This window comes from Alexandromys fortis, unplaced genomic scaffold (genome assembly GCF_014885135.2).
Source record: "Alexandromys fortis isolate MF-2015 unplaced genomic scaffold, M_Fortis_MF-2015_v1.1 scaffold_339, whole genome shotgun sequence".
NCBI lineage: Eukaryota > Metazoa > Chordata > Mammalia > Rodentia > Cricetidae > Alexandromys > Alexandromys fortis.
This window is the reverse complement of record NW_026068234.1, coordinates 119,088-145,221: the sequence shown is the minus strand read 5'-3', so window position 1 is coordinate 145,221 and position 26,134 is coordinate 119,088. Positions and strand designations below refer to the sequence as shown.

General features: G+C 42.3%; 2 protein-coding genes across 3 annotated transcripts; one reads left to right on the top strand and one right to left on the bottom strand.

The window, feature by feature from the left end:
- Positions 1 to 3,744: 3,744 nt before the first annotated feature.
- On the bottom strand, positions 3,745 to 14,336 carry LOC126493793 (vomeronasal type-1 receptor 1-like). The gene is given in 3 exon segments (XM_050130898.1): positions 3,745 to 4,678; positions 11,644 to 11,673; positions 14,296 to 14,336. Coding segments are annotated over 3 exon segments (1,005 nt in total).
- Positions 14,168 to 23,252, top strand: LOC126493807 (zinc finger protein 551-like). Of its 2 annotated transcripts, XM_050130923.1 has the most exons (4): positions 14,168 to 14,481; positions 15,045 to 15,083; positions 17,149 to 17,272; positions 18,746 to 23,252. In XM_050130923.1, exons 1-4 carry the CDS (start codon positions 14,449 to 14,451, stop codon positions 20,536 to 20,538), a joined length of 1,989 nt encoding a protein of 662 aa, XP_049986880.1. In that variant the 5' UTR covers positions 14,168 to 14,448; the 3' UTR covers positions 20,539 to 23,252. The 2 variants fall into 2 exon arrangements, with proteins under 2 accessions (XP_049986880.1, XP_049986881.1); XM_050130924.1 differs by lacking the exon at positions 15,045 to 15,083.
- The last annotated feature ends 2,882 nt before the right edge of the window (positions 23,253 to 26,134 follow it).

Genomic DNA, 26,134 nt, shown 5'->3' with positions numbered 1-26,134 from the left:
ATCCAAGAACGCCTCAAAAAAGATCATTCATTATGATAAAGTGGGTTTTATTGCAGAGATGCAGTGACGATTCAATATACAAAAATCAATCATGTAAACTGTATGACAAAAACAAAATGGTCATCTCATTATATACAGTAAAAGTCTTTGACAAAATCCAACAACCTTCACAGTAAAAGTCCAGAAGAGATTAGAAATACAATGGACATGCATAACATAATAAAGGCAGTTTATAGCAAGTCCATGCCCAACACAAATACACACAGACCATACACCACACACACACACACACACACACACACACACACACACACACACCCCTTTAGGGTAACTGTATCATCTCTCTCTCTTTATTTTTCCTTTACAGCTTATATATCCCAGCAAAATCTTTCAAGCATTATATAAATTACAATGTGGTTGCGTTCTACTTTTCAAGCAAATAATTATAATGGACACAAGTGGAAAGCAACATTTTCTCATTTCCCTTACATAATTAAACATTTAACATATTACAGGTGAAAAACAAATTATCCCAAGAACTCACATACATTCGTATCCAAGTAATTTCTTATAGATGAACAAAGTGAAGGCAAGCAAGGTATTTTTCTCAGCCAATTCTTTTACTGGTAGGTTGCATTTTGCAGTTACAAAGAGAGAATTGATCATTTTATTATTTATCTCAAAAGGTAATCTTATAAAAAAATCTTGAAAGAATCACAAATATAAAATTTATATCTAAAATCAACCAGCCATTTCTACTTTAAGTCCTTAGGGTATATACCCATTTATCAACAGTTTCTTTTTTTGTTAAATCATATCAGGAAGCTGAGGGCAGAAAAGACTGAATGGAATTAATCATCACCTTTGATCACCAACCCATCCTAGCAAGAAAGGTATATCAGCCAGCAATAGCTAGACTGCCGTTGTTTTTGTTTCCTAACCTCAATGGGTCTCTTTGTCAACTATGAAAAGTGTGCCTTTCTAAACTTTAAATTATTCCACAAGATTATTTACCTTAAAGTCGTTAACAAGAAATATTAACCTAAACTTGAGCATTATTTAAAGCTTTGTTTTAGCTACGATGCAAGCTAAAATTTGCGAATACATCTCCTAAAATTAAGATTAAAAGAACATGAGCTAACCTAGCCTCTGACCCATTCATTTTCCTTAATCATTAACCCAAGTCACAGTCTACATGGCTCCTTAGGAGAAATACATAAGTCTTAGCTGTGCGACACTTCCTTGTTTCTATTTTCTACCCTCTGCAGCCCCTGCTCTAACAGGGATGAGGGCAACAGTATATCCTGTATTACTATATTACAGATACTCTACATGTATTAATTTTTCCACTAAACTAACCTCTATCAAACCCTTACTACATTTGTTAAAAACCCTTAATCAGCAAAATTCTATTTATACTAACACTATTATTGTGTAAAATCATTACTTCAATTAAACAGTACAGTTTAAGAGGAAATCATCTTCAAAAAAATCCATAGGTAATAATGCCCAGTAGAATGGAATATTTCCATGAGATATCATAATTAATTAAGGCAGTGGGGATCTTCCATACTTAGTCACACCATTCCAGACATCCCAGGGAAAATGTCAGTGGTAAACATGTAAACACATAACAGTGAGATATTCTGGAGCTGAAGCTCTTGGAGCCTCACATTCCCAAGATTCACCCATCAGTGCTTTGCCTCCTGGTGGACCAACTTCCATAAGCTCATTTGCTGCCTGCTGCTCCTCTGACATGGTCACTGGCAAAATACAATGCTGAAATTCTAAGCCTCTCCTATCACCTAAGTTATAAAAACACCCTGTGACACGTAGTGTTATAAGTTTTGGGAGATCAGCCTGAGTTGAGGGCCTCCCGCAAATTGCATTATTTACCATTATCTGCCATCAGGCAGTGTAATGTTCATGTAGCAACAACGTGAGGAGAAAAGAATGCCTTCAGTATTTTGCTCCATTTAAATATGATGCAGCCTCTATGCTGGCCCATATGATTTTTATCAGTGTAATTTAGGGTGCTATTGAATTACTGTCATACTTAATTTCCTCATTATTCTGACAGAAAATGACAAAACAACTTAGGATGGGAGGGGTTTATTTTAGCTTGCAGTTTGAGTGTGCAGTCCATTTTGGCAGGGAATCATGGGATTGGGAAGTTAAGGCAGCTGATTACATAGCATCTATAATCAGACAGCAAAGAAAGCTGCATGCCAGTTCTCAACTTGCTTTACCCCCCCCCCTTTAATTAGTCCAGGAATCTAATCAGAGATTTGATGGCTATGCAGAATTAGATTGGGTCTCCTAACACCATTAACCCAACCTAGAAACTCCCTTAAAGACATATCCAGATGTTGTTTCCTGGATGATTCTAGATCCTGTCAAGTGGACTATCACCATTAACCATCATGTTAACTAATACCATCTGGTCAACACTGAGACTTATACTTGAACAAAGAAGAAGAGGATATATGAAAATATTAATGAATAGGAATGAACAGAATCAAGAACAAAGTAAAATATATTTTCCTATTGCAGTAAAAATAGATAATAATTATCTTTTCCTACAGCAGGGAAAATTACTTTGGGGAGTATATTTGTTATAGCAGATTAAGATTAGGATGGAGAGGTGAAAATGCAGGGAAGCACGTGTCTAGCAATGTAAATATGCTGATTATCCACAGCCTTGGGCTGTCAACTATCACAGTATAGATAACTAATATGAAGGACATTGAGTAGGAGAGGACAAATGTGCACACAAGGATCAAGATGGTTTTTGTTGCTCTGTCTTCAGGGGAAACTCTGAGGGAATGCTGGGTACTGTGGATGTGCTGTAGCTGACTCATGTGCCTATGGAGGGTTCTCACCATGAAGACACTGGCCCAGACCATTAGACCCAAACACAGACCATCAGTGAAACAAAGCAAGCTGAGCAGTAGCCCAACTTGATTTTTTTTTTTTGTAAAATTTTTGTTACTCTAAGGACAATTGCATCCGAGTTTTTCTGAGACTAGGGTACTGCATTTGGAGAAGATGGGGCTGTGGTCAAGGTCTTCAATTGGCTTATGTGTTTCCCTGGCTTGTGATTCTAGTGTGTTCTCAGAAAATGCCTGCTTCTATTAGAGGCTGGAATAATAGGATGAGAAGGGGGAAGGAAGGTATGAACAGGAGATCTTTGTGATCCACTGGGGATGTGATCAGTGAAGAAAAGGAGACCACAGTAGGTGTTCTGCTACAGAGCTGTGGATGAGACTGGGGGATTGGATCTGGAGGAGCAGAAGGAGAGCTGAAGATCTGCAGTGACCCCATTTGCTTCCCTGGCAGGAGTGATCAATTTGTTACAAGGAGAGCATGTTGGGGTTGGGGGCTGCAACAAAGCAACAAGAGGAGGGAGGGGCTCTAGGATGGGGATATCGATGGGATCTACTAGAGATCAGGGTTAGGGTTTCTTCCACTGATGTTCTGCTGAAAGCCAGGAATGAGACTGGGGGACCGGATCTGGGACATAGATGGAGAGGTAAAGATCTGTAGTCAGCGTACATTGTTCCTTGGGAGAGGTCCTATGCTCACTTTTTTGACAATGTAACAAGAACTGTGAAGCAATAATTGTCATTTTTTAACACTGGATTCCCAAAATTTTACAGATTAACAAGCATGACAACAAGCATGTAAACCTATAAATATTGGGAGAAAGTAAGTGCATTAAACTTAGCATGTCCTAGAAGGAATTCAATCCTCAGAGACCACAGTTGGTTTGTTTGCTTTCTTTGTCCAAAAGACAGAGCAGAAATGAGGGACACAAATATTGCTAAAATTGAACACAAGAGGACTGAGTGTTGGGAAGCTCAATGACAGCAGCACAGAGGTGTTCAGCAGCCAAGGGTTCGGGTTCACAGTCTGGGTTATACAAAATAATGAGATGGAAGCTAGAGAGTAAAAGGACAGAAACATGGTCACCAGGATCAGGATGGTGCATGTGACTCTGTCCTCGTGGGAAGACCTTTGGGAGTGGCTGTGGCTATGGATGTGCTGGACTTGATGCTTGTGTTTACGCAGGGCAAGGACCATGCAGCCACTGGCCCAGGCCACGAGGATCAGGCACATAATATCACTTAGGGATAGAATCACTCCTGTTAGCAGGAAAGTTAATCTCTCAGGCATGGTTGAGGAACAGTATCTGTGTAATCCTTTAACGCTCAGGTTTCTGCTCTTTTTAGGTCCACCAATAATCATGGTAACAGAGATGTTTAGCAGAAGGTGCAGGATCCAGCAAAGAAAATTGCACATACCAATACATTTTTAGGATCTAGTTCTGAGGTTCAGCCACCCCAAACTATTGGGGTGAAGCTTAATGGCCTGAAAGCCACTGAGGAGGGAGGTGGTGCTGAGGGAAACCCCTTTGGCCACTCTGTACAAATAGAGAAGAAGTTTGAACTCAGCCTCCCCGAGGAAAGATGTCAACCCAAAGGTGGCCACTGTCTGAGGAATCCCTTTGGAGAAAAGAACCAGAGTGTTTGATATGACCAAGTGATTGAGAATCAAGTTCATGGGTCTCACCACCTCTTCAGTGAACAATGGAAAGTTATACAGATGAAAGAGGAAGAAATTGACTAGGATTCCAGTTGTGGTCTGAATGAGAAACACCATTTCCCAGTTTAAGTCACTATAAACTAATAGGAGGGGTTGGAGGTTTGTATTATTTGAATCAGAGAGATTTGGAGATGGATTTTAACTTGAGGTTCTTTGAATGGGAAATGTCCTCCATAGACTTACGATGTTTGGGCAGTTCCTCTCCAGTTAGTGACTGTTGATGACTTCATGAGTCCTTTAGGAGATGGAGCCTTGCTGGAAGAAGTCCATCACTGGGACGGAGTGAGGGAGTCTTGAGTGCTATGGCCTGGTCCTACTTACTGTTGTTTCTCTTGTTAGTCTTTAGTCATCCAGCTCCTTACCCTTCCTGCCTCTGTCTCTCACTGTTTTCGTACCTTCCTCCTCATGGTATATTATCTGCCTGGAGCCATAGACAAAAATAAGCTCCTTTCTTCTCTCAGCTGCTTTCTGTTATAACATACCACAACCACGCACAGCAGCTAGAGTTACTCCTATCACATCTCGAAATGTCTTTTCTACCAAAGCCAATTTTTGTTGTGAATATGAGCATTAAACAGGTCTTTTGTTGATGCACAGTGACTTCCAACAGCATTGTTTGTAACTACCCACCTGAATGAAGCTCTGCTCTCTAGTCTTTGGAAGATCCAGGGGATTGGCACTGTCCTGAAAGAGCTCTGTGCAGCTGTGGGCCTGCTGAGGAAGTCCTGTTGGCTGCTTCTCTTTGAGGAAACACCAGGGTTTACAAATCAGAGAAATAATCGATTGCACAGACTTGTCTCTCACCTTTTATATTCAAAAAGTGAAAGTGAATCACAAATTATAAAAATAGCTTTTGTGGGTGACAGCAAGCAGTGCAGAGAAGAAATCATGGAGCCAGGCTATGACAAAATATTTTACTTCTTGTTAGCATTTAGAAGTATGTGGCTCAGTGGGTAAAGTTATTAACATGTGTGATTATAGGAAGCCTTAAGAGTTTTTGCCTTTATGACTCCCTTCCAGGGTTCAATTAAAGATGCCATGGATAGTTAAAGGGGGGCTAGATATGAGGGTAAAGATTTGAGGGGCAAGAAACCTACTCACAACAGAAACCATCTGTCCATGTTTCTTTATTCTTCTCTCTTCAATCCATCATTTCTCATAGTTCCACCTGTTACTTGTTCTCCTTGTTCTACACTGCTCTTAGTTCTATATTGTTCCTTAAATCTGCATCATTCCTCTTTATCCTTAGTTCTACAGTAATGTGGGAGGGTCTTCTGTTTTGTGTTGATTTCATTGGTTAATAAAGAAATTGCCTTGGCCTTTGATAGGACAGCAGCTTAGATAGGCGGAGTAGACAGAACAGAATGCTGGGAGAAAGCAGCAGATTCAGGCAGACACGATGAAGCTCTGGCCCAAGATGGATGTAGGCTATAATCCTTCCTGGTAAGCCTACTCATGGTGCTACACAGATTATTAGAAATGGGTTAAGCAAGTTATACAAATTAGCCAATAAGAGACTGGAACTAATGGGCCAGGCAGTGTTTAAAAGAACACACTTTGTGTATTGTTATTTCAGGTATAAATCTAACCATGCAGGAGCCAGGCAGGACGGAAAGCAGGCCTGCCCGCAGCTCCTTCCACACTACAGGTTACCAATGCTGTGGGATAGGGTCTGTACCCTGTAATTTGTATTTTAAATATATGCTGATTGGCCAGTAGCCAGGCAGGAAAGCAGATCTCTACACTTACCTAGGAGAGAGGAAGAAGGCCTGGCAGTGGGAAACTGTTTTCACTAAACAGTTCTGAACTGTGGGAATTAATTTCCAAATATGTAACAGAAAGGGAGTTAACTACAGTGAAAAATCTACAGCAAAGGACAGTCGATTCATTCACAAAGCAAAAATGCCAAAAAGCCCTGCCTTTTGCTCTAGCCTTTACCAGATACCTTGGTTCTGATAAGCTGCTCTTGAAAAGGTGGCTGAGCAATTACTGTATAATGTCGTGGCTTGCAGTAATTCCCATTTTCTCATTTAAAAAATGAAGTGTGTGAATTTCTCTCGAGTAACGCATATAGTTGATCCTATTTTTTTTGATGATGGCTGGAATAAAGAATAAAAATAAAAGAATTAATGATTCTATAATTACCAAGTTAATAAAAAAGGATTAATATTGACAAAATCTTTGACTGAGTTAACAAAATAATTGGCTATGCCTTCTGCAGAAGAAGGCTGGGGTCTGGAATGGCCAATAGCTATTAATAGCACTAACTTGAGAATGTAGTGTGCCTATGTTTATACCTAGCTGGAAATTATTCCAGACACCTCTCAGGTACTTGATTCCAGGACATTCTTATCCATTAAAGAGCAGAGGTGTAACACAAATCCATTTATAATCAGCATGACACAATGTTTTTAAGTGTGCCTTAATATTCTGAATCTGATTGCCATATAAAGGACAGTTTCTTCTAAAACTTATATCCTATCTATTAGCCCATAATCAATTCCTTCCTGAGTTACTAGGGCCATAGAAACATTCTTAGATAAGGTGTTAACATGGTTAGCAGTATATATTTGTTGAATCAGAGCTGTGGTGAAGACAGCTACAGAACCCACAATGGCTATAAGAGCAGTAATACCTAGGATAAGCTCAGCAATAAATCTTTTAGGGTCTGAAAGAGCATTGGCACCATGCTCTGAGGCAAATATGACAGAATCTTCATACCAGGGCGAGGAAAGTTTAACAGGTAGCAGTGTGTGGGATGGTCTACAGAGAAGGAGGAATGCTTTATAGATGAGTTAATACAGTTAGTTAGATAACAATCCTTGCCGGAGATGTCATAAACTGATTCATTAGCAACCATGTTTAAAGTTCCTGTCTGTCCTGTATATAAGATGGCAAAAGGAGACATAATACAGGACTGACTATCAAAGGAATTGTAGTTTGCCTGTGTAGGTAGTTGAAGGCTAACACGGTATATAGCAACCCATATAACTGAGTCTGAGGTTTTGGAAATGAGAGGGCAGGGCCACATACATTGGCCTGACCCAGACAAAAGTTGTTCATTGGTTTACAGTGGGTTCTAGGGAGCTGTAAGACCAATCATGTCTCTTTACCAGGGTATTGTCATAGGGAGGAAAAACAACTCCTGTTTTGGGGACAATGCAGCGTGTCCATTTAGGACAGCCATCACATCATCCCTGGCATGAATTGAAAGTGTAGAGTCACAAATTGGAAATTTCTTAGGGGGTGATGTGAGGTCTGGAATAAATCCAGGCGGTTGATACCAATTTATAGGAGAAGTTACATTCAACAACCAGACATTATATTTACGCTGACTGGTTTTGAGAGTTCTGTGCTTTAAGGGCAGGCATCCTGGTATAAGGGTTGTTGTTGTTTAGGCAAAAAAGCATAAGGGGAGGCTATCTGAATATCCTTAGAAATCAAATTGTTTGGCTGAGCGGGGGTGTATAAAACTAGACATTCGCCCCCTAATAAAAAGGAGTTGTTAGAAACAACCTTTATATCTTCAGAATTCCATGTGGCTGGGTGAAAAAGAGGGGCTTCTGGGACATAACCCCAATAAGTCTCCTGAGCTAAGGTACAAGAAAACAAACTGAATACCTGGAGAGTGAGCACTGCTAGCATTGCTAGGAAATGATTCTCAGGAGTCAAGGCTTTCCCCTGTTTCATCAGAATTTGAGTAACTTCAGATGTCAGACTTTAATCTGCCCCCAGGAAGGAACTGGGCTGCTGCGGGTGGAGGCAGCATGGCGGAATGGTGCTGATGAATTTTGAGACCATCTATGAGAAAGGACAAGGCATCCTGAATTGGTTGCAGGCCCTCATCATCTCCATATGTAACAGAAAGCGAATTAGCTACAGTGAAAAATCTACAGCAAAGGACAGCCACTTCATTCACAAAGTAGTAACGCTGAAAAGCCTTGCCTTTTGGTTCAGCCTTTTCCAGATCCCTTGGTTCTGGGTAAGTTGCTCGTGAAAAGCCGGCTGAGCAATTACTATATAATGGTGTAGCTTGCAGCATCTGATGCCATGAGTTTGACACATGGGACCTATGTGGTAGCAGAACAAGACAAAAGGCTACAAGTTGTCCCCTGCCCTCCAAATGAACAACATTACATATTACATATGCACATACAACCATGTATATTAAAAATGTAAAATGGGGCTTGGAGCTTAAGAACACTTCAGAGTTTTCCAGAGGACCCCAGTTTAGTTCCCAGCACATACCTTGTTAAGTTCCCAAGTCCCTGCAATTACGGCTACAAGAATTTGTATGTTTGTATGTCCCTTCTGGACTCCGTGGACACTGCACTCAGGTGTACAAATGTGTGCATGCCTGAATACACTCACACAAAGCATAAAAAATACATCAACGTGCATTTTTCTTAAACATATATAATGCCAAAACTTGTGTCAAGAGTAAATCATGAACATAAAATTAACCTAAAAAAAATAAAGAATCAACCAGCCACCAATCCCAGCATGCAAAAGATCTCTGTCAGTTTGAGGCTAGCCTGGGCAGTCAGACCTTCATAGTAGAACCCTGTCTCAAAAAATACATAGAATATAGATGCAAGCCTAATCTTATAGGAGAATTCAGCATTAATCTATCAATGAGGTATTATTTACACTGAGTTTAAGCAGAATTAGTTTAGCATAATCCCATAGGATTCAATAACTGAATAAAAGCAAAATATTAGGGAATGTATGGCTGTGTGGATGTTACAGAAAATGCTCAGAAGTGAATTCTCAGATCTAGGACAACAAGCTACTACAGGTTTTTAAATCTGCTGGCCAGCCTCCTTGCAGGTTGAACAAAGTGCATCATTATAACCTAATAGCTCCTAGCTAGTTCTGAGGAATTTTGTTACAGCCTATCTCAAAAAGACGGCATATTTATACTATAGTCTTAAAGATTTTCAGAGAAACCAAACTATCAGAAAAGAAGGGGACAACTTACCAAGTATGTTTCTAGGTCATAGTAGCTACCTTGGTCACATTCAGAGCATGCCACAGGAGGGTGTTTCATCTCTGCCATAAAGGCTTGGCACACAGTGAGGTCAACCTGCTGGGAGGTGATTATCATTTCATTCTTTAGTGCAGTGACAGTGTCTGCATGGAGATTAGAAACCTCAGAAAAACACCTGCTCTGTGTTCAAATCCCTGAAAGGGATTAGAATTATTGGAGGCAGATCAGGCTAAGGGAGGGGGCTACAGAGGAAAACACCCTCTGAGATGGCTGAAAAACACCAGGTGGAATTGGTGGGGTACATGAAGGCACTGAGATTGGGATGTGGGAAATACATTTGGCTGTGCATCTTGCCAACTTGTGTAACAGCGTAAGCGAATGCAGACAGATTGTAACAAATGCAGACAGCTTTAATGGGGAAATAGACTTACAGAACCACCGTTCTTGCAGAGACCAGGAAAGCAGAAGCAGCGTCTGGGAGCACGCTCGCCAAATTTATAGGCAAACATTAGCCCAAGGCGAACACGCCCCCTAAGGGGTGGAACTTATCCCTACAAACTTGAGGGTTTTACTTCTTGTGTGATTATTGTTACCTCATGAAAAATTTATATGATGGATTCCTAGATGGGGGAAGATGAGAATGAGTGGGTAGGAGTGAGTTGCTGGGTATGACATTTGGTCTTAGCCAAAAGGATAAGAAGTGAAGCTTTGACTATCAGAAGTGAATTGGAGGAACTGTCATTCACAAATTCTTTTGTGTGTTGTATGTTCAACACACAAGAAAAGTAGATTCATCAAGAAAAGACTATGGCCAGAGAGATGGCTTAGATAGTGAAGACATCGCTGCCAAGGGCTATAACCTGAGTTTGATCCCTGGGACTCATACAGTGGAAGGAAAAGACTGACTCCCCAAATTATTCTTTGACCAATGTGTGTGTGTGTGTGTGTGTGTGTGTGTGTGTGTGTGTCTGTAAGAAAGTGCCTCAGAAGCATGCCTGGTGCCTGCAAAGTCTAGTAGAGTGCATTAATTCCCATGAACTGGAGTTATAAGTGGTTATTGATGCTGGGAAGTAAACTTTGGTCCTCTGAAAGAGTAGCAAGTGCTCTTCAATAAGACAACAAAAGGAGATCAAGGGGATACAAATTGGAAAAGAAGTCAGACTCTCACTATTTGCTGGTGATATGATAGTTTACATAAGTGACCCCAAAAATTCTACCAAGGAACTTCTACAACTCATAAATAATGTAATGTAGCAGGATACAAGATTAACTAAAAATAAAAATCAGTAGCCCTCCTTTATATGGATGATAAATGGGCTGAGAAAGAAATCAGAGAAACGCCACCCTTCACAATAGCCACAAATAGAATAAAGTGTCTCAGAGTAACCCTAATCAAACAAGTGGAAGACCTGTATGACAAGAACTTTAAATCTTTGAAGAAAGAAATAGAAGAAGACATCAGAAAGTAGAAAGATCTCCCATGCTTTGGGGTAGGTAGAATTAACATGGTAAAGATGGCAATCTTACCAAAAGCAATCTACAGATTCAATGCAATCTCCAGCAAAATCCCAGAAAAATTCTTGACAGATCTCGAAAGAACAGCACTCAACTTCATATGAAAAAGTAAAAAAATCTAGTATAGCCAGAACAATCCTGTACAATAAGGAAACTTCTGGAGGTATCACAATCCCTGACTTCAAACTCTACTACAGAGTCATAGTACTGAAAACAGCTTAGTATTGGCATAGAAACAGACAGGAGGACCAATGGAACTGAATAGCCCCGGATATTAATCCACACACCTATGAACACCTGATATTTGACAAAAAGGGAAAAATATAAAATAGAAAAAAGAAAGCATATTCAACAAATGGTGCTGGCATAACTGGATATCAACATGTAGAAAAATGAAAATAGATTCATATCTATCACCATGCATAAAACTCCAGTCCAAATGGATCAAAGACCTCAACATAAAGCCAGCCACCCTGAACATTATAGAAGAGAAAGTGGGAAGTATACTTGAACGCATTGGCACAGAAAATCACATACTAAATATAGCCTCAGTAGCACAGACACTGAGAGAAACAATTAATAAATGGGACCTCTTGAAACAGAATCTTCTATAAAGCAAGGGACATGGTCAACAAGACAAAAGGCAGTCTACAGAGTGGGAAAAGATCTTCACCAACCTCACATCAGACGGAGGTCTAATCTCCAAAATATACAAAGAAATCAAGAAATTGGTCATCAAAAGAACAAATAATCCAATAACAAAGGGGAAGTACAGACCTAAACAGAGAACTCTCAACAGAGGAATCTAAAATGGCTTAAAGATACTTAAGAAAATGCTCAACATCCTTAGCCATCAGAGAAATGCAAATCAAAACAACTCTGAGATTCCATCTTACATTGCTAAGAATGACCAAGATCAAAAACACTGATGACAACCTATGCTGGAGAGGTTATAAGGTAAAGGGAACACTCCTGCATTGCTGGTGGGAGTGCAGGCTGGTATAACCCCTTTGGATGTCAGTGTGGCAATTTCTCAGAAAATTAGGAAACAACCTTCCTCAAGACCCAGAAATACCACTTTTGCGTATATACCCAAAGGATGCTCAAACATACCACAAGGACATGTGCTCAACTATGTTCATAGTAGCATTGTTTGCCATAACCAGAACCTGGAAGCAGCCTAAATGTCCCTTGAGAATCCAAAGAATGGGTAAGGAAAATGTGGTACTTTTACACAATGGTGTACTATACAGCAGAAAAAAATAACGACATCTTGAAATTTGCAGGGAAATTGATGGAGCTAGAAAACATCATATTGAGTGAGGTAACTCAGATCCAGAAAGAAAATTATCATATGTACTCATTCATAAGTTGTTTTTAAACATAAAGCAAAGAAAACCGGCCTACAAATCACAATCTCAGAGAGCTCAGACAATGAGGACCCCAAGACAGACATACATGGATCTAATCTACTTGGGAAGTAGAAAAAGACAAGATCTCCTGAGTTAATTGGGAGCATGGGGACCATAGGAGAGGGTTGAAGGGGAGGGGAGAGGCAGGGAAGGGAGCAGGGAAAAATGTAGAGTTCAATAAAAATCAATTAAAAAACCAATAACATTAACCAATAAATAACAACTTAAAAGAGGTAAAAAAAATAAATCTGCAAAAAGAGTATTTGCCAGCATATATGTATGAATGTGTACCATGTGTGTGCAGGTGCCTGAGGAGACCAGAGAAGGTGTAGGCTCCCCTGGAACTGCAGTGACGGATGGGTGTAAACTGTCATTTGGGTGCTGGAAATTGAATCCAGTTCTCTGCCAGAACAGCAAGTGCCCTTAACTGTTGAATTACCTCTCCAGGTCCCAAAAACAAATATTTTAACAATTATCATGTTGTATTTTTTTTAAAGTAACACTCAAATTGCGTAAATGTAACCTCATGGCCATCAATCTAAACTAACTTATAAGACTAACAAATGCCTTTATTTTATCAGATATAAGCTGCCAAAACGGAAACTCACCCAATGTTAGGGTTGGGGCAGGGTTTTGTTTGTGTCTTTCCAGGAGAATAAATATATCCACCTAAGAAGCATGTAAATTCTTAAGGCAACGGTTTCTTTGGATGTTGAGCAAAAAATATTAAGTGAAAAAGATCAATATGAACTTATGCACTGAATACAATCACTAGAAAATGGGCAGGAGAGCCTCTTTCTGAGAAAACAAGACGCAAAGATGTCTCCTCAATTTCTGCTCTAGGGTAGGCTAAACATCCCTCTTTATATTCCATATTTTCTACCCAATTGACATTGTTCGTTTTTCTTCTTGTCTTGTCATTACTGAACATACAGAGAGTTACAAATTTTGTCACTAATGCTTTTGATTGAAAACAGCTGGACAGCAATAAGAAAATGTTCATTATAGTCTAGCCAATAGTGTGTGTGTGTGTGTGTATACACACATACATACGTGCACGCACATTTATGGTGTGTGTGTGTGTGTGTGTCTGTCTGTCTGTCTGTCTGTGTGTGATAACAATAAACTTACTGAATTTCCTTCCAGAGTACTGGTGAAGGGTTCTTATAGGTGTATGGGTGTGCCATAAATATCTGAATCACCATGAAGTCCTATCCTATCACGGATGCGTTGACCTTATAAGAGCTCATCTTGGTGTCTCTGAGTATATGGAATATGTCCATTTGAATCTGTTTCCTTTTTAGCCTCTTGATGTCAATGAACTTCGTGGTTTCTGAAATAAGTTACCAAACATAGAGATGATGAGCCATACAACAGATCCCAGAAATCCGGGAACAGCTTCATTTAAGCATCTCTCTCTCCCCTGGAAGCTGTAGTCCCAGCAGCACGCCCCCTTTCTTTTAAACTAAGTCTACAGGGGTCAAGATGGGGGATGGGATACCTGCCTGGGAAGCTGTGGAAACTACATTTCCCGGAATGCAATAAGCACACGAGATGTTGGGGAGTGAGCTGAGCCAATGAAAACTTGGCATTATTTTTACTTTTGTGTGTGTGTGTGTGTGTGTGTGTGTGTATCTGTGTTTCTGAGTCTGAGTGGTGTGTACGCGCGCGCGCGAGTGGTTTGTTCCTGGAGCTGGACTTCCGGCGTGGTTCTCCTCTTAGCCATGGTTTTGGCGTTTCTGGGGTTTGTTTACCTAGCTGTAGGCTCCGGGCCGAGGTGAGCCTTCTCGCAGGCGGAGCGCAGCGAGCTGCATTGCGGTACAGAGGCCTGGCTGAGGCCCAGCGACTCCGCCCACGTGACCCGCGCCGGGCCTGGGGAACAGACCTGGGCGACCCGCTCCTTGCTCCCGCTGCAGAGTCAGTCCAATGGCCGCGGCCGCATACAGGGACCCGGCACAGGTAAGTGCTGCGTCCTGCGGGTATCACCCTAGTGCTAGAGCCCGGAGAGAGGGCCCCATCATGGCCCTGCAATACATAGCTGGAGTCCCGTGCAGAAGATGCTTGTGGGTGGGAGCGGGGAGCCCCATTCATAACATCCGTGTGCTGGGGTTTGTGACCGTCGCAGTGTGCAAAGGCCTGGAAGGGCGGCTGGGCCTAGGAAATACAGAGTCATAGCGTCTACTCAAAGAGCTGTGAGGCCTCGGTGCACCAGAGGGATTTGATTTTAATTCTTAGGACACTGGAACCAGTGAGAATTGTGAACAGTGACCATGTCCAGAAATAGACCATGTTCTGGAAATACTTTCCAGAAGTTACTCAGAGGAAAAACAAACAGGAAGAGACATGATAGGCAGGAAAGAACAGGGTGCTTGCCACAGGTGTCACATCTCACAGCTGAGACACTCCGCAGTCATCCTAGGCAGACATCCTAGGCCACCTAGCCCCAGGGTGGGCACCGAGTCACTGGAGTCTGTGGAACCTGCCTGTGGCTGCCAGAGTCTGAGTCTCCTTCTCTTTTTCAGATTCTCTTGACTTCAGAGACAGTGATGGGGTCAGGCCCGGTAAGCAGAACCTGCCATTACCCTCCTCCTAACCTATACAGTTTTTAGATTAACCGTGTCCTTGGACTGTTCTCTCACTGTATAGCCCTGGGCCTTGCGGTCTTGAACATGTTAGGTGTGCAACACAGTTTTGTGTATAGGCTGAGGGGTGTATGAAACGCTGGCAGCATGAACGGAGCTGTAGAAGGTTGCTTCTCCCAAGGAGAAAGGAGATCTGCACTTGCCTCAACTACTTCAATCCCCGCTTCAGGCTGAGGCACATACTGGAACATGGGTCAGGGGTTCCTTTCAGGAGTAGAAATGATTCAGAGTTAAGCTGTGTCAACAGAAGCCCACCCCAGCATGGGTTAATGGCTTATGGAAGGATCCCTGGAGTACACTGTACAACTTGCAGGTAGCATGGCAGGTTGTAGTGTCTCTTCCAGGCATCACAGCTGGTCTGGTTCCTTCAGCAGTTTTTACTGTTTGTATGTACTTGGGGTGAAAGAGGCCTACCATGTCACTATGTAGCCCAAGCTGGCAGTATTCCTGCCCCAGCCTCCCAAGGGCTGGAATTATAGGCACGAGTCAACATACCTGGCTTCTATGAATGATGGTTGGTGGGTAAGTTTGAACCAAGAAATAGAATAAGGTAGGATCCCATCATAACAGGGTTGGGGCTGCTTTGGAGTGGCATCTGTGAGAGGTTTGGAAGAGGGGGATGTTGGACCCTCTTTGAATTTCCCAAGGACTCTCTGGACCCCACATACTGAGGAACCAGTGGGTAGGCCAAGGAACTGCTCTCAGCGTAGCAGTGGTTGGATGTCAGCAAGAATAGAGAGAGATGTGGAACAGAATCCTATGCACTTGGGATGGAAATAGAAACTGGTAACCTCAAAGCCCTCACATTGAGGGCATAGGAATGAAGGTGCAGATCTTTATTTGGTTGTATATAGGATGAAGGATGTGGAGGACTACAGGCCAATTCTATGGAAATAAAGCATTCAGCTCCACATATCAGGGCCAGAGTTAGGCTGTGCTTATTGTCCTTCTACTATTGGTGCTGTGCATGGTGGTCAGTGATCACTGAGTCTGAGAAACACTGGGACTGGGAGTAAGTGGTGCTCAGGCGTGGTATATACTCATGGCAAGATAGGATTGGGTGAGGGGTGTGCATTACCTTGGCGTCTTCACAAGAAAAGGGATCGTAACATTTTTTTTTTTCCTATCATGCAGGGCTGTGTGGTCTTTTAAGATTGTAGCTGTGGGAATATAGTCATACAAAAAAAAAATACATGATTTAGAGTGCTGGGTATGGGACTGGGGAGATGACTCAGTGGGTAAGGTGCTTGCTTTTAATGCACAAGGACCTGAATTCAGATTGCCAGCACCCACATAAAGTGCGTGTGGGGTGGGGTTGAGGGTGGGAAACAGAAACAGGCAGATCTCTGGAGTTCACTGGCTAGCCTGTCTGGTTGAACAGTGGGTTCCAGGTTCAGTGAGAAGGCTTGTCTTAAAAAATAGAGAATAATTGAATGTGACACTCAGCATTGACCTCTTGCCTCCACAAATGAATGTATGCTTGTATGCATATGTGCACGTATACACACACACACAAACACACACATGTGCGTATACTCATAGAGTGCTATGTACAAATGTAGTACGAACTGATTGCCCCAGGAGCAGTAAGGAGCCATAGGATAAAGGGGGAGCCCATTTCCTTGTGTCTGGAGGATTTTTAGGCTCCTCAGGGATGTTGTCTGACAAGACAAAATTCAAGTTAGCCTATTTTTTCTATGACCATTTTTCTCCCTAACCAGTACCTGTGACAGCCACAGCATTGACAAGAGGGGGTAGTGGCCTTCATCCTAGGCCTAGAGTTTAGATTTCAGCTGTGTTTATATCTCCGCCATTTCTGTGGAAGGGCACAGTATCATTGAGCAGAGAGTGGACATTGGGCTGAGTGTCTCCTCTGATATGAGATGGAAAATACAGTAAGCAAACGATGTGTGTTGGGTCAACAGGTGTGCTTGGAGTTTGGAAGGGAAGCTGATCATATGATGAATTGTTTGTGTTGCAATAGGGTCTGACCTTTGAGGATGTTGCCATTCACTTCTCCCAGGAAGAATGGGTGCTTCTTGATAAGGCCCAGAGGTTCCTGTACTGCAGTGTGATGCTGGAGAACCTTGCACTTGTGGCATCTCTGGGTAAGGTCCTTGCATCCCTCCCAGTGTCCTAAATGATTTCTACCTTTACTTTTTACCAGAGAGTGACTGCAATCTCTGGAGTCATAACAAGTCTCAAAATGTCTCCCTGTTAGGGTGACTGTCCACATCTGTAGTGCCCCATGCCTTGGTTCCTGCCTAATTCCTATAGTTGTCATCTTTCTTTCCTTCCTTCCTTCCTTCCTTCCTTCCTTCCTTCCTTCCTTCCTTCCTTCCTTCCTTCCTTTCTTTCTCTCTCTGTCTCTCTCTTTTCTCTCTTTCTCTTTCTTCCTTTCTCTGTGTCTTTGTCTCTTTTTCTTTTCTTTTGAAACGATCTCTGTATAACCCTGGATAGACTGGAATGCACTATGTAGACCAGTCTGGCCCTAAACTCCTCATAGAGATCCGCCTGCCCCTGCCTCTCAAGTACTGGAATTAAAGGCATACACCAGGCTTAGTTGTCATATCTTTATAGCTTCCTAGTGAGAAATTCCTAGTGAGAAATTTATTTTTAAATGAACCGTGGGCTATTCTTGACGAACCCTTAGGAGTTTGGTTCTGTTTTCCTCCCATATACTATTTTATGTTAAGTTGCTGTGAATTACTACTGGTCACTAACTTGCCTTTTCTTTTCTTCTTTTTTAATATTTGTAATTGTCATGTCCTGTGTGGTTAGGGCTGCAGGGTGGGGAGAGTCTTGGTTGCCTCATATGGTTGACATGACAAGATTGTCTTAGAGGAGACCTGACCTGGTAATAGGCACCCAGGAAAGGCATGTTTCCATCGTTCCAGGAAGCAGGAGAGTGTCCCACAGTGTTTTAGTAAAGGACTCACCCATCATGCCTTACTTCTGCTTTTACTTCTCCGTGTTTAATACTTTACCAACTTGTAATTTTACCTGTGGCTTCTGGCTCTTGGGTTCCTTTATGCTGTTACAGTCTTAGTTTTGACCACTGGCTGTTTGCTTTAACACAGTCTTAATCAGCCCTTGATCTCTAGCTATTTGCTTTTATTTGAGGACTTTTGCTCAGTGTAGCCACATCCCCAGTAGGAAAGGTCCCGCTGAAGGCTGTTAGCTGAGGAACTGCTTGCAGCTTGTGCTTCTCCCTTCCTGCATCCTGTCCTGTGTCCTCTGTCTAGGGTGAAGTAGCCTGTCAGTATTTGAAATAGCTCCCTACGTTTGTCTACGGCTCTTTTGTTCTTAGACTAGTCCAGGTTTCATTGTTTCTTTCCCCTTTATTTCTTTATTTTTATATTTTGTTGATAAGCTCTTGGTTATGTAGCACGGGCTAGCCTCAAACTTACAAGCCCTCACTATCTTGCCTGAGATTCCCCAGTGCTTAGTGTGCAGATGTAACCTGAGTTTAGCTGTACCATTGTTTTCTGTGTCTGACTCACCTTCATAATGGGCTTGTCCTCTCCCCTGCTGTCAGTGCCGTTTCATTAGCATTTCAACATTTGTTTCTTTGATTCCAGGGACCTGTTCTGGAATGGGGAGTGAAGAGGTAAGCTCTGAGCAGGATGAGCCTATAGAAGGGGTGATGTCTAAGCCAAGTCCCTCCACTCAGGAGACTCAGCACTTTGAGACTCCTGTTCCAGCTTTGGAAGGCATTTCGCACCGGAATGAATTCCGAAGCGCACCCTCTGTGCAGACATTGTACTTGGGCAGAACAGGCATGCAAAGCTCCGGTTTGAATGAAGGCATTAACCAACACCGGAAGAGTGACAGTGGAGAAAAGCACTCCGAACGGGATGCTAACAGGGCTTCATTTATGCCAAGTTGCAGACCCCATGTGCTGACGAAGCCATCCATCTTTGGGGAGGATGGGGAGAAGATTCTTGCCTCCACAGGCTGTCTTCAGCAGCAGGCCGCCTGTAGTAGTGAGCAGCCTCACAGTAGCGGCAGGGGTGGGGAAGCACTTCTGAGTGGAGAAAAACTGAAGTACAGTGAATGCCAAAAAGGTTCAGGGCACAAACATACTCTTGTTCAGTGTCACAGTGTGTCGCCTGAAAAGGGGCCTCGTGCGGGTAGCAAGTATGAGAAGGCCTTCTGCAAGTACAAACTAGCTCAGCACCAGGACAGTCACACGGGACAAAGGACATATGAGCATAGTCAGCATGAAAAATCTTTTAGCAAAAAGTGTCACCTCATTGCACATGATAGAATGTGTCCTCAAGAAAGACCATATAAATGCACTGAATGTGGAAAAGCCTTTATCTACAAATCCGAACTCGTTTATCATCAGAGACACCACATTAATAGAGTGCATTATGAGTGTGTGGAATGTAGGAAATCCTTCACCTATAAATCTAACCTCACCGAACACCAGAGAATCCACACCGGAGAGAGGCCTTATCAGTGTGATCAGTGCGGGAAATCCTTCAGACAAAACTCTAGCCTCTTTAGACACCACCGAATTCATACTGGAGAAAGACCGTATGAGTGCTGCGAGTGTGGGAAATCCTTTAGACAGATTTTCAATCTCATTAGACATAGGAGAGTCCACACGGGAGAAATGCCTCATCAGTGCAGCGACTGTGGGAAAGCCTTTAGCTCCAAAGCCGAACTCATTCAGCACGAGCGAATTCACAGTGGGGAAAGGCCTTATGAGTGTAGCGAGTGTGGCAAGCTCTTTAGGCAGTTCTCCAACCTCATTCGCCACCGGAGAGTTCATACTGGGGACCGGCCTTACAAGTGCGGTGACTGTGAGAAATCCTTCAGTCGCAAGTTCATCCTCATCCAGCACCAAAGAGTTCACACTGGAGAAAGGCCTTATAAGTGTGGGGAATGTGGCACATCCTTCACCCGGAAGTCTGACCTCATCCAACACCAGAGAATTCATACTGGCACAAGGCCTTATGAGTGTGAAGAGTGTGGGAAGTCGTTTAGGCAGTGCTCTAGCCTCATTCAGCACCGGAGAGTTCACACTGGAGAGAAGCCTTATGAGTGTGTCGAGTGTGGGAAAGCCTTCAGTCAGAGTGCTAGCCTCATTCAGCACCAGCGACTGCACACTGGAGAGAATCCTTATGAGTGTAGTGAATGTGGGAAGTCCTTTAGCCAAAGTGCTAGCCTAGTTCAACACCAGAGAAGCCACAGTGGAGAAAAGCCTTATGAGTGTAGCAAATGTGGCAAACTCTTCACCCACAAGTCAGACCTCATTCAGCACCAAAGGGTTCACACTGGAGAAAGGCCTTATGAATGCAGTGACTGTGAGAAATCCTTTAGCCGTAGGTCTAATCTTGTTCGACACCAGAGGGTTCACACCTGAGAAACTTCTTTATCGTGTAGGAAATGTGCTGCTTAGTGAGTTGGTGTAGTAACACCGGGGGAGTCGAGCAGCCTTCTGAGTTTAAAGATAATTCATGTGGGCTTCAAAGGGGGAAAACTTTGAGGAGCTTCATTCCAGTTTCTAGTCTGCCCAGGGCCATATCCTGACTTATGCCATTGGCAGTGTCTGCAGTAGAAACCCTGTCACATTGCAACCTGGAAGATTGACACGGTGAGGGTGGGTATCCTTCCTGTGTGCTCAGAGATGCAAACTTCTGTACTCTGCTCTGGCCTTAGCCTTGGAAACCCCTTATTTCCTTGCAGGGCAGGAATCTTATTTGGAAGGTATGGTCTGAGTTGTGTTTTCAGCTTTGCTAAGGAACTTTTTCAGGGGAAGTTTGTTTTCATACTGTGCTCGCTATGAATATTTCCAGGTTTGAATTGGCCAACTTGGGAAATGCTTGCTGCTCATAATCTCTGACTTATCTTTTTGAATAGATAGTTTGTTTATGCATCTTGAATCTTGAGGGTTCTCATCATTCTGTGGCATGACTTTTCAACTGACCCATGATGTCAGCACGGAGAGGTGGGCCAGTTCCATAGAGATCCTCACTTTCTGTGTTTCAAAGGGTATGATACACCTGCCAGAAGCAGCTGTGTAGAGCAATGGTCTGATTTTGTGGCTGCTCCTGCTCTCAGCCATGAGAGCAGGTAAAATGGTGGATTTTTTTGTTCTTGGCTTACGGAAGGTGCTGTGATTTTAGTGAGGTAAGAAGTCCTGATGAAGAGGAGAATTCCGACAATACCAGGCACTTTTAAAGCACGTCAACAATTAAACTCTCTTTTTTTGCTGGGATGTCACACAATTCCTGGCCTTGTTGAGGGTAATTTCTTTGCAGGCCTTGTACTGGAGCCATTTGCTATGTATAGTGTGTTGACTAGTAGGCAGGAGCAGTTTGTGATTGGGACAGGAACTGAGTTAACAGATACGGAAATAATCTCACATTTCCCCTATTGGACATGTATGTGTGTTGGTGCGCATGTACATGGCACATGTGTGGAGGTCAGACGGCAGCTTTGCAACATGATTCTGTCCTACCATGTGGGCTCCAGGGATTGAGTTCAGGTCATCGGGCTTTGGGTAAGTGCTTTTACCTTCTGAGCCATGTCTCTGGCGCTGGAACAAGCTTCTGATAAAGATTCATCTGTAGATGTTCCAGTGACTTGTGTGAGAACAATCCTCTAGATCTCTATGACTATTTCCTGGGACTGTGGTTTTTGTCAGAGAAATTAGTGAGACATTTTTTGTGGATTCCTGTATTCTTTTCTTTAATTTGGGCTGAAGCTGTACAGGCAGGAGTACAAGAGGGGAAAGATGCTTTTGTGGCATGGGGTATAATTCTGACCTATTTGTGATTCAAGAGCCAGTAACTTTTATTATTTCCCAAGGTGGACTGCCAGTGGACTGTGCCTCTCGGGTTCCGAGATGGTGGAATCCATATTAGGTTGTGATGAACATTTGGGAACAGTGGGACATCTAAGTATATTTTTTCAGGTTACTTTTTATAGCTTTATTTATGTGTCATTTGTATAAGTGGCACTCAGCAAAGTACATGGCATGGCACCGCGGCGTGTGCTTGCAGTTCCGGTTTCTAAAAAAACTGAGGAATGAGGATTGCATGGGCTCAGGAGTTTGTGGCTCAGTGAGCACAACACAGCATGGCCCTAGCTCAAAAAAACAAAACCCCGATTGGGAAAGTTTGGAAATCATTATAGTTATGAAAACACATTCTTTGTTGTCTGTTTATGACATGCCCATTTATTATCTTACATTTCCTACCTCTCCTGACAACCAATGATTTTGTTTTTAATTTAAACTTTATTTTATGTGTGTGTGTGTGTATGTGTGTGTGTTTTCCTGCATGTATGTCTGTGTACCATGTACATGCTTACTACCTGTGGAGGCCAGAGGGGAAGTAGGCTCTCTGGGGGCTGGCAGTACAGATGGCTGTGGGCCACCATGTGGATGCTGGAAACTGAACCCAGGTTCTCCAGAAGAACATCTAATGTTCTTAGCTTATACACATACACACACACACACACACACACACACACACACAGTGGATTAGTTTACGTTGTTTGGAATTTTCAGTTATTGTCATCGTGACATGTGTGCTTGTGTGTGTGTAGATATGTTGTATAATTACTTCAAGATTCAACAATGATTCTTATATGAAACATTGTGATTGTTGCTGAGTAACATTTTGTGTAGATCAGCTGTTGGCTTATCTGTTAATTTATGTAGAAAATTTTCTTTACAGATTTCGCATACTACAAATAAGACTGCTGTGAGTATTTCAGGTTTTATATGGCTATGCATACAATCACTTTGTGTTAATAACTTCACTTGTGACACCAGAGGGGTGAATGAATATTTTAAGAAGCATTTACGAAATCCCAGCTCTGATTTGTTAACTCCTTTCTGCATTCTCGCCAGCGGTATGTGAAAGTGGCTGCCCCTTTCCATCCTGGCATGCACGCCACAACGCTAACCCTCTAAGACTGTCCTATACATCATGAGTGTATTTCACTAAGTATACTGTGACATTTCACTGTGTATTTCATGGCATTTCCTTAAGTATTCTGAAATAAAACAGTTGTTTTGTGTGCTTAATTGCTGTTTGTACATCTCTAATAAAATAACTGTTCACATATTTTTCTTATTTTCCTTCAGTGAATTTGATTGTTGTTAGCATTTTGAGATAGGGGCTCTCTATGTAGTCCCGGTTACTTTGTAACTTGCTTTGTAGACTGGGCTGGCCTAGAGCTCACAGAGATCCTCCACTTTGCCTTCCTGCTTCCTGACTGCTGGGATTAAAGGTTTATGTCACCATGCCATGCCCAAATCTATTTTAACAGATGTGACAGAGCATAACAACAAAGATACACAGGATTTTGCTTATGCTTCAGTGTTATATATATGAACAGTATCTTGTGCAGAACAACTGCTTTTAAGTAATGAAAGAAGACACCCCCCCAAGGCTTTTGTCATATGCATGATGGCATGTCTCTGGAGAATATACATTTGTATGTTTAACATGCATTTTTTAAAATTTTTTTAATTAATTTATTTATTAAATGTTTCTGTCTCTTCCCCGCCNGTCCCCCTCCCTCGTCAGCCCAAAGAGCAATCAGGGTTCCCTGCCCTGTGGGAAGTCCAAGGACCACCCACCTCCATCCAGGTCTAGTAAGGTGAGCATCCAAACTGCCTAGGCTCCCACAAAGCCAGTATGTGCAGTAGGATCAAAACCCATTGCCATTGTTCTTGACTTCTCAGTAGTCCTCATTGTCCGCTATGTTCAGCGAGTCCGGTTTTATCCCAGGCTTTTTCAGACCCAGGCCAGCTGGCCTAGGTGAGTTCCCGATAGAACATCCCCATTGTCTCAGTGTGTGGGTGCACCCCTCGCGGTCAAATGCATGTTAAGATTATTCACCCAATAATCTTAACATGCATTTTAAACATATCGCCCAGCAGTTTTTTAAGTTTAAGCCTTCAGTAATATGTTAAGTCTAGTCCAGTTTTATAGTCTTTGCTGATTTCCTTGTGTAGATTCTGCTGCGGGTCAGTTTTCATCTGCAGAGATATCACTGCACAGGGAGTCTGGAAGAGTGTGTAGTAACAACCTTTTTATATTCTGTTTCCAACGTAGTGATTGAATAGCTGCAGATGACCCCAAGAACACAGTATTCACCAAACATAGTGATTAGGAGTGGCAGATCTTAAATAGTTTTAAAATAATTGTGATAAAGTTACTAAATATGTGCATTTAAAATGCCCTTTAATGTCTTTATACATGTTTATATCCCCAAACCAAATGTCTTTCTTGCTCTTTTAATATAATTTCCCCAGTGGATACAATTATTGATTTAGGAACCTATTCTTTTAAAGAAATATTTTTTTTAAAAAATCAGACATTTTCTTACTTGTGCAATGTAACATGCATCCCCCAAACCCTCATTTCTTTCTCTTATGCTGCCCTCTCCTGGTCTTCCCCCTTTTCCCAGTTAGTCCTTCTCTTGATTTTGTGTGTGTTTTATTTTTGTGTCTGTCTGTGTGTATGATGTTTATGTGTCTCTGTGTGTGTGTATAAGTTGTGTATATAGCCATGTATATCTCTGTGTGTTTAGGGGCCATAGCAGGAAGCTGAATGTCCTCCTCTGGCACTTTGCTCTTTTGTTTTTTAGACAGGGTCCCTCACTGCATTTCCCGTATTTTGATTGTATTCACCCACCACACCCTTTCAACTCTTCCCAGATCTGCTCTCCACTTTTCCATTCTCATGTTCTGTCTGTCTGTAACTTTCCTTACCGACCCCCCCCCCAGTCCAATTAGTGCTTCTCTCATATGCATGGGTGTGGGGTTCCCCAAAGGAGCATGATAAACCTATCGTGGACCACGACCTTACAGAAAATGGCCTCTTCCTCCCTAGCACTTATCAACTGTCGGTAGTTCCCCATCTGAGTGACATTAAGTTCTTCTCCCCTTTCTCTGGAAGGTTCACTGGCTTGATCTCTTGCATGCAGGTTTTACTCAGGCAACCATAGTTCATGAGTGGAGCAGTCCTGTCATGTCTAAAAGGCATTAAAAACTCACAAACTCATAGGGCTGGCAAGATGGCTCAGCAGCGAAGAGCGCTTGATGATCTTGCAGGGTTATAGGGTTTGGTTCCCAGCATCCATGTCCTGCTCCTCAATTCCAACTTTGATTTATTCAATTGAATCTTAGAGCCTAATTATCTGACTAGCTCTGATATTACTTAAAAATTGTGTTATTTTAAAACTTTTTATCATTGAGTACATGATAGCACTTTTTTTTTTCTAAACCTTACACTTATTTTTGCAAACATCACATAAAAGACACTGGTTCCTTGCAGACTCGAGGGCACGACACATCATCGGTGCACAGGCTCTACATTGATGTTTTTATGGAATCATTTTATGGATCATTTTTGTGACTGATCTAGAGCCAGAACTGTACCTGAAGCTAGACCTGCAACCTGGGTGTGGGATTTGATTTCATTCTTGATCTTAATATTTTACCTGTAGGATGTTGGTGGAATTATTACAACCGGAAACATACTTCGTGAGCCTAGAGTAAGGGATATTCAAGAGTGCTTGAATATTTCTGTGGAATTGTCAAGACTGGGTGCCTGTGGTGTGGTTCTTGAACTAACTTGGACATGTTTGCACTGGTAACTCCCTTTTTGGAGATGTCTGGGGACAGACATGATGATGGTTTTGAACAGTTGTCGTTTCAGTAACTGTTGTCATCTTGTTTCTTTTTTTTTTTCTTTTTTTTTTTTTTACGGTCCAGGTCTTTTATTTTTTTATTTATTTATTTTTTTTGTACATCAGGCCATGAATTCATAGGGAATGGGCTCTAGCAGCTCGGGCTCCTTCCCGTTAGTCCTCACAAAGTGTGCTTCTCTGGGTGGAACAGGCTGGCGCTTCAGCTGAACCCAGGTGCCCTTCTCTTTGGCTTCCTTTTTCTTCTGGTCGTTCTCCTTCACCCGCTTCAGGAAGCTGTCTCTGCTCTT

What these genes read in the sequence shown, in the direction of transcription:
- LOC126493807 (XM_050130923.1), top strand. Translation starts at nt 14,449, where the DNA reads ATGGCCGCGGCCGCATACAGGGACCCGGCACAG. An exon ending in CATACAGGGACCCGGCACAG is followed by an intron (nt 14,482 to 15,044) that starts GTAAGTGCTGCG and finishes TCTCTTTTTCAG; the next exon opens with ATTCTCTTGACTTCAGAGAC. An exon ending in CAGTGATGGGGTCAGGCCCG is followed by an intron (nt 15,084 to 17,148) that starts GTAAGCAGAACC and finishes GTGTTGCAATAG; the next exon opens with GGTCTGACCTTTGAGGATGT.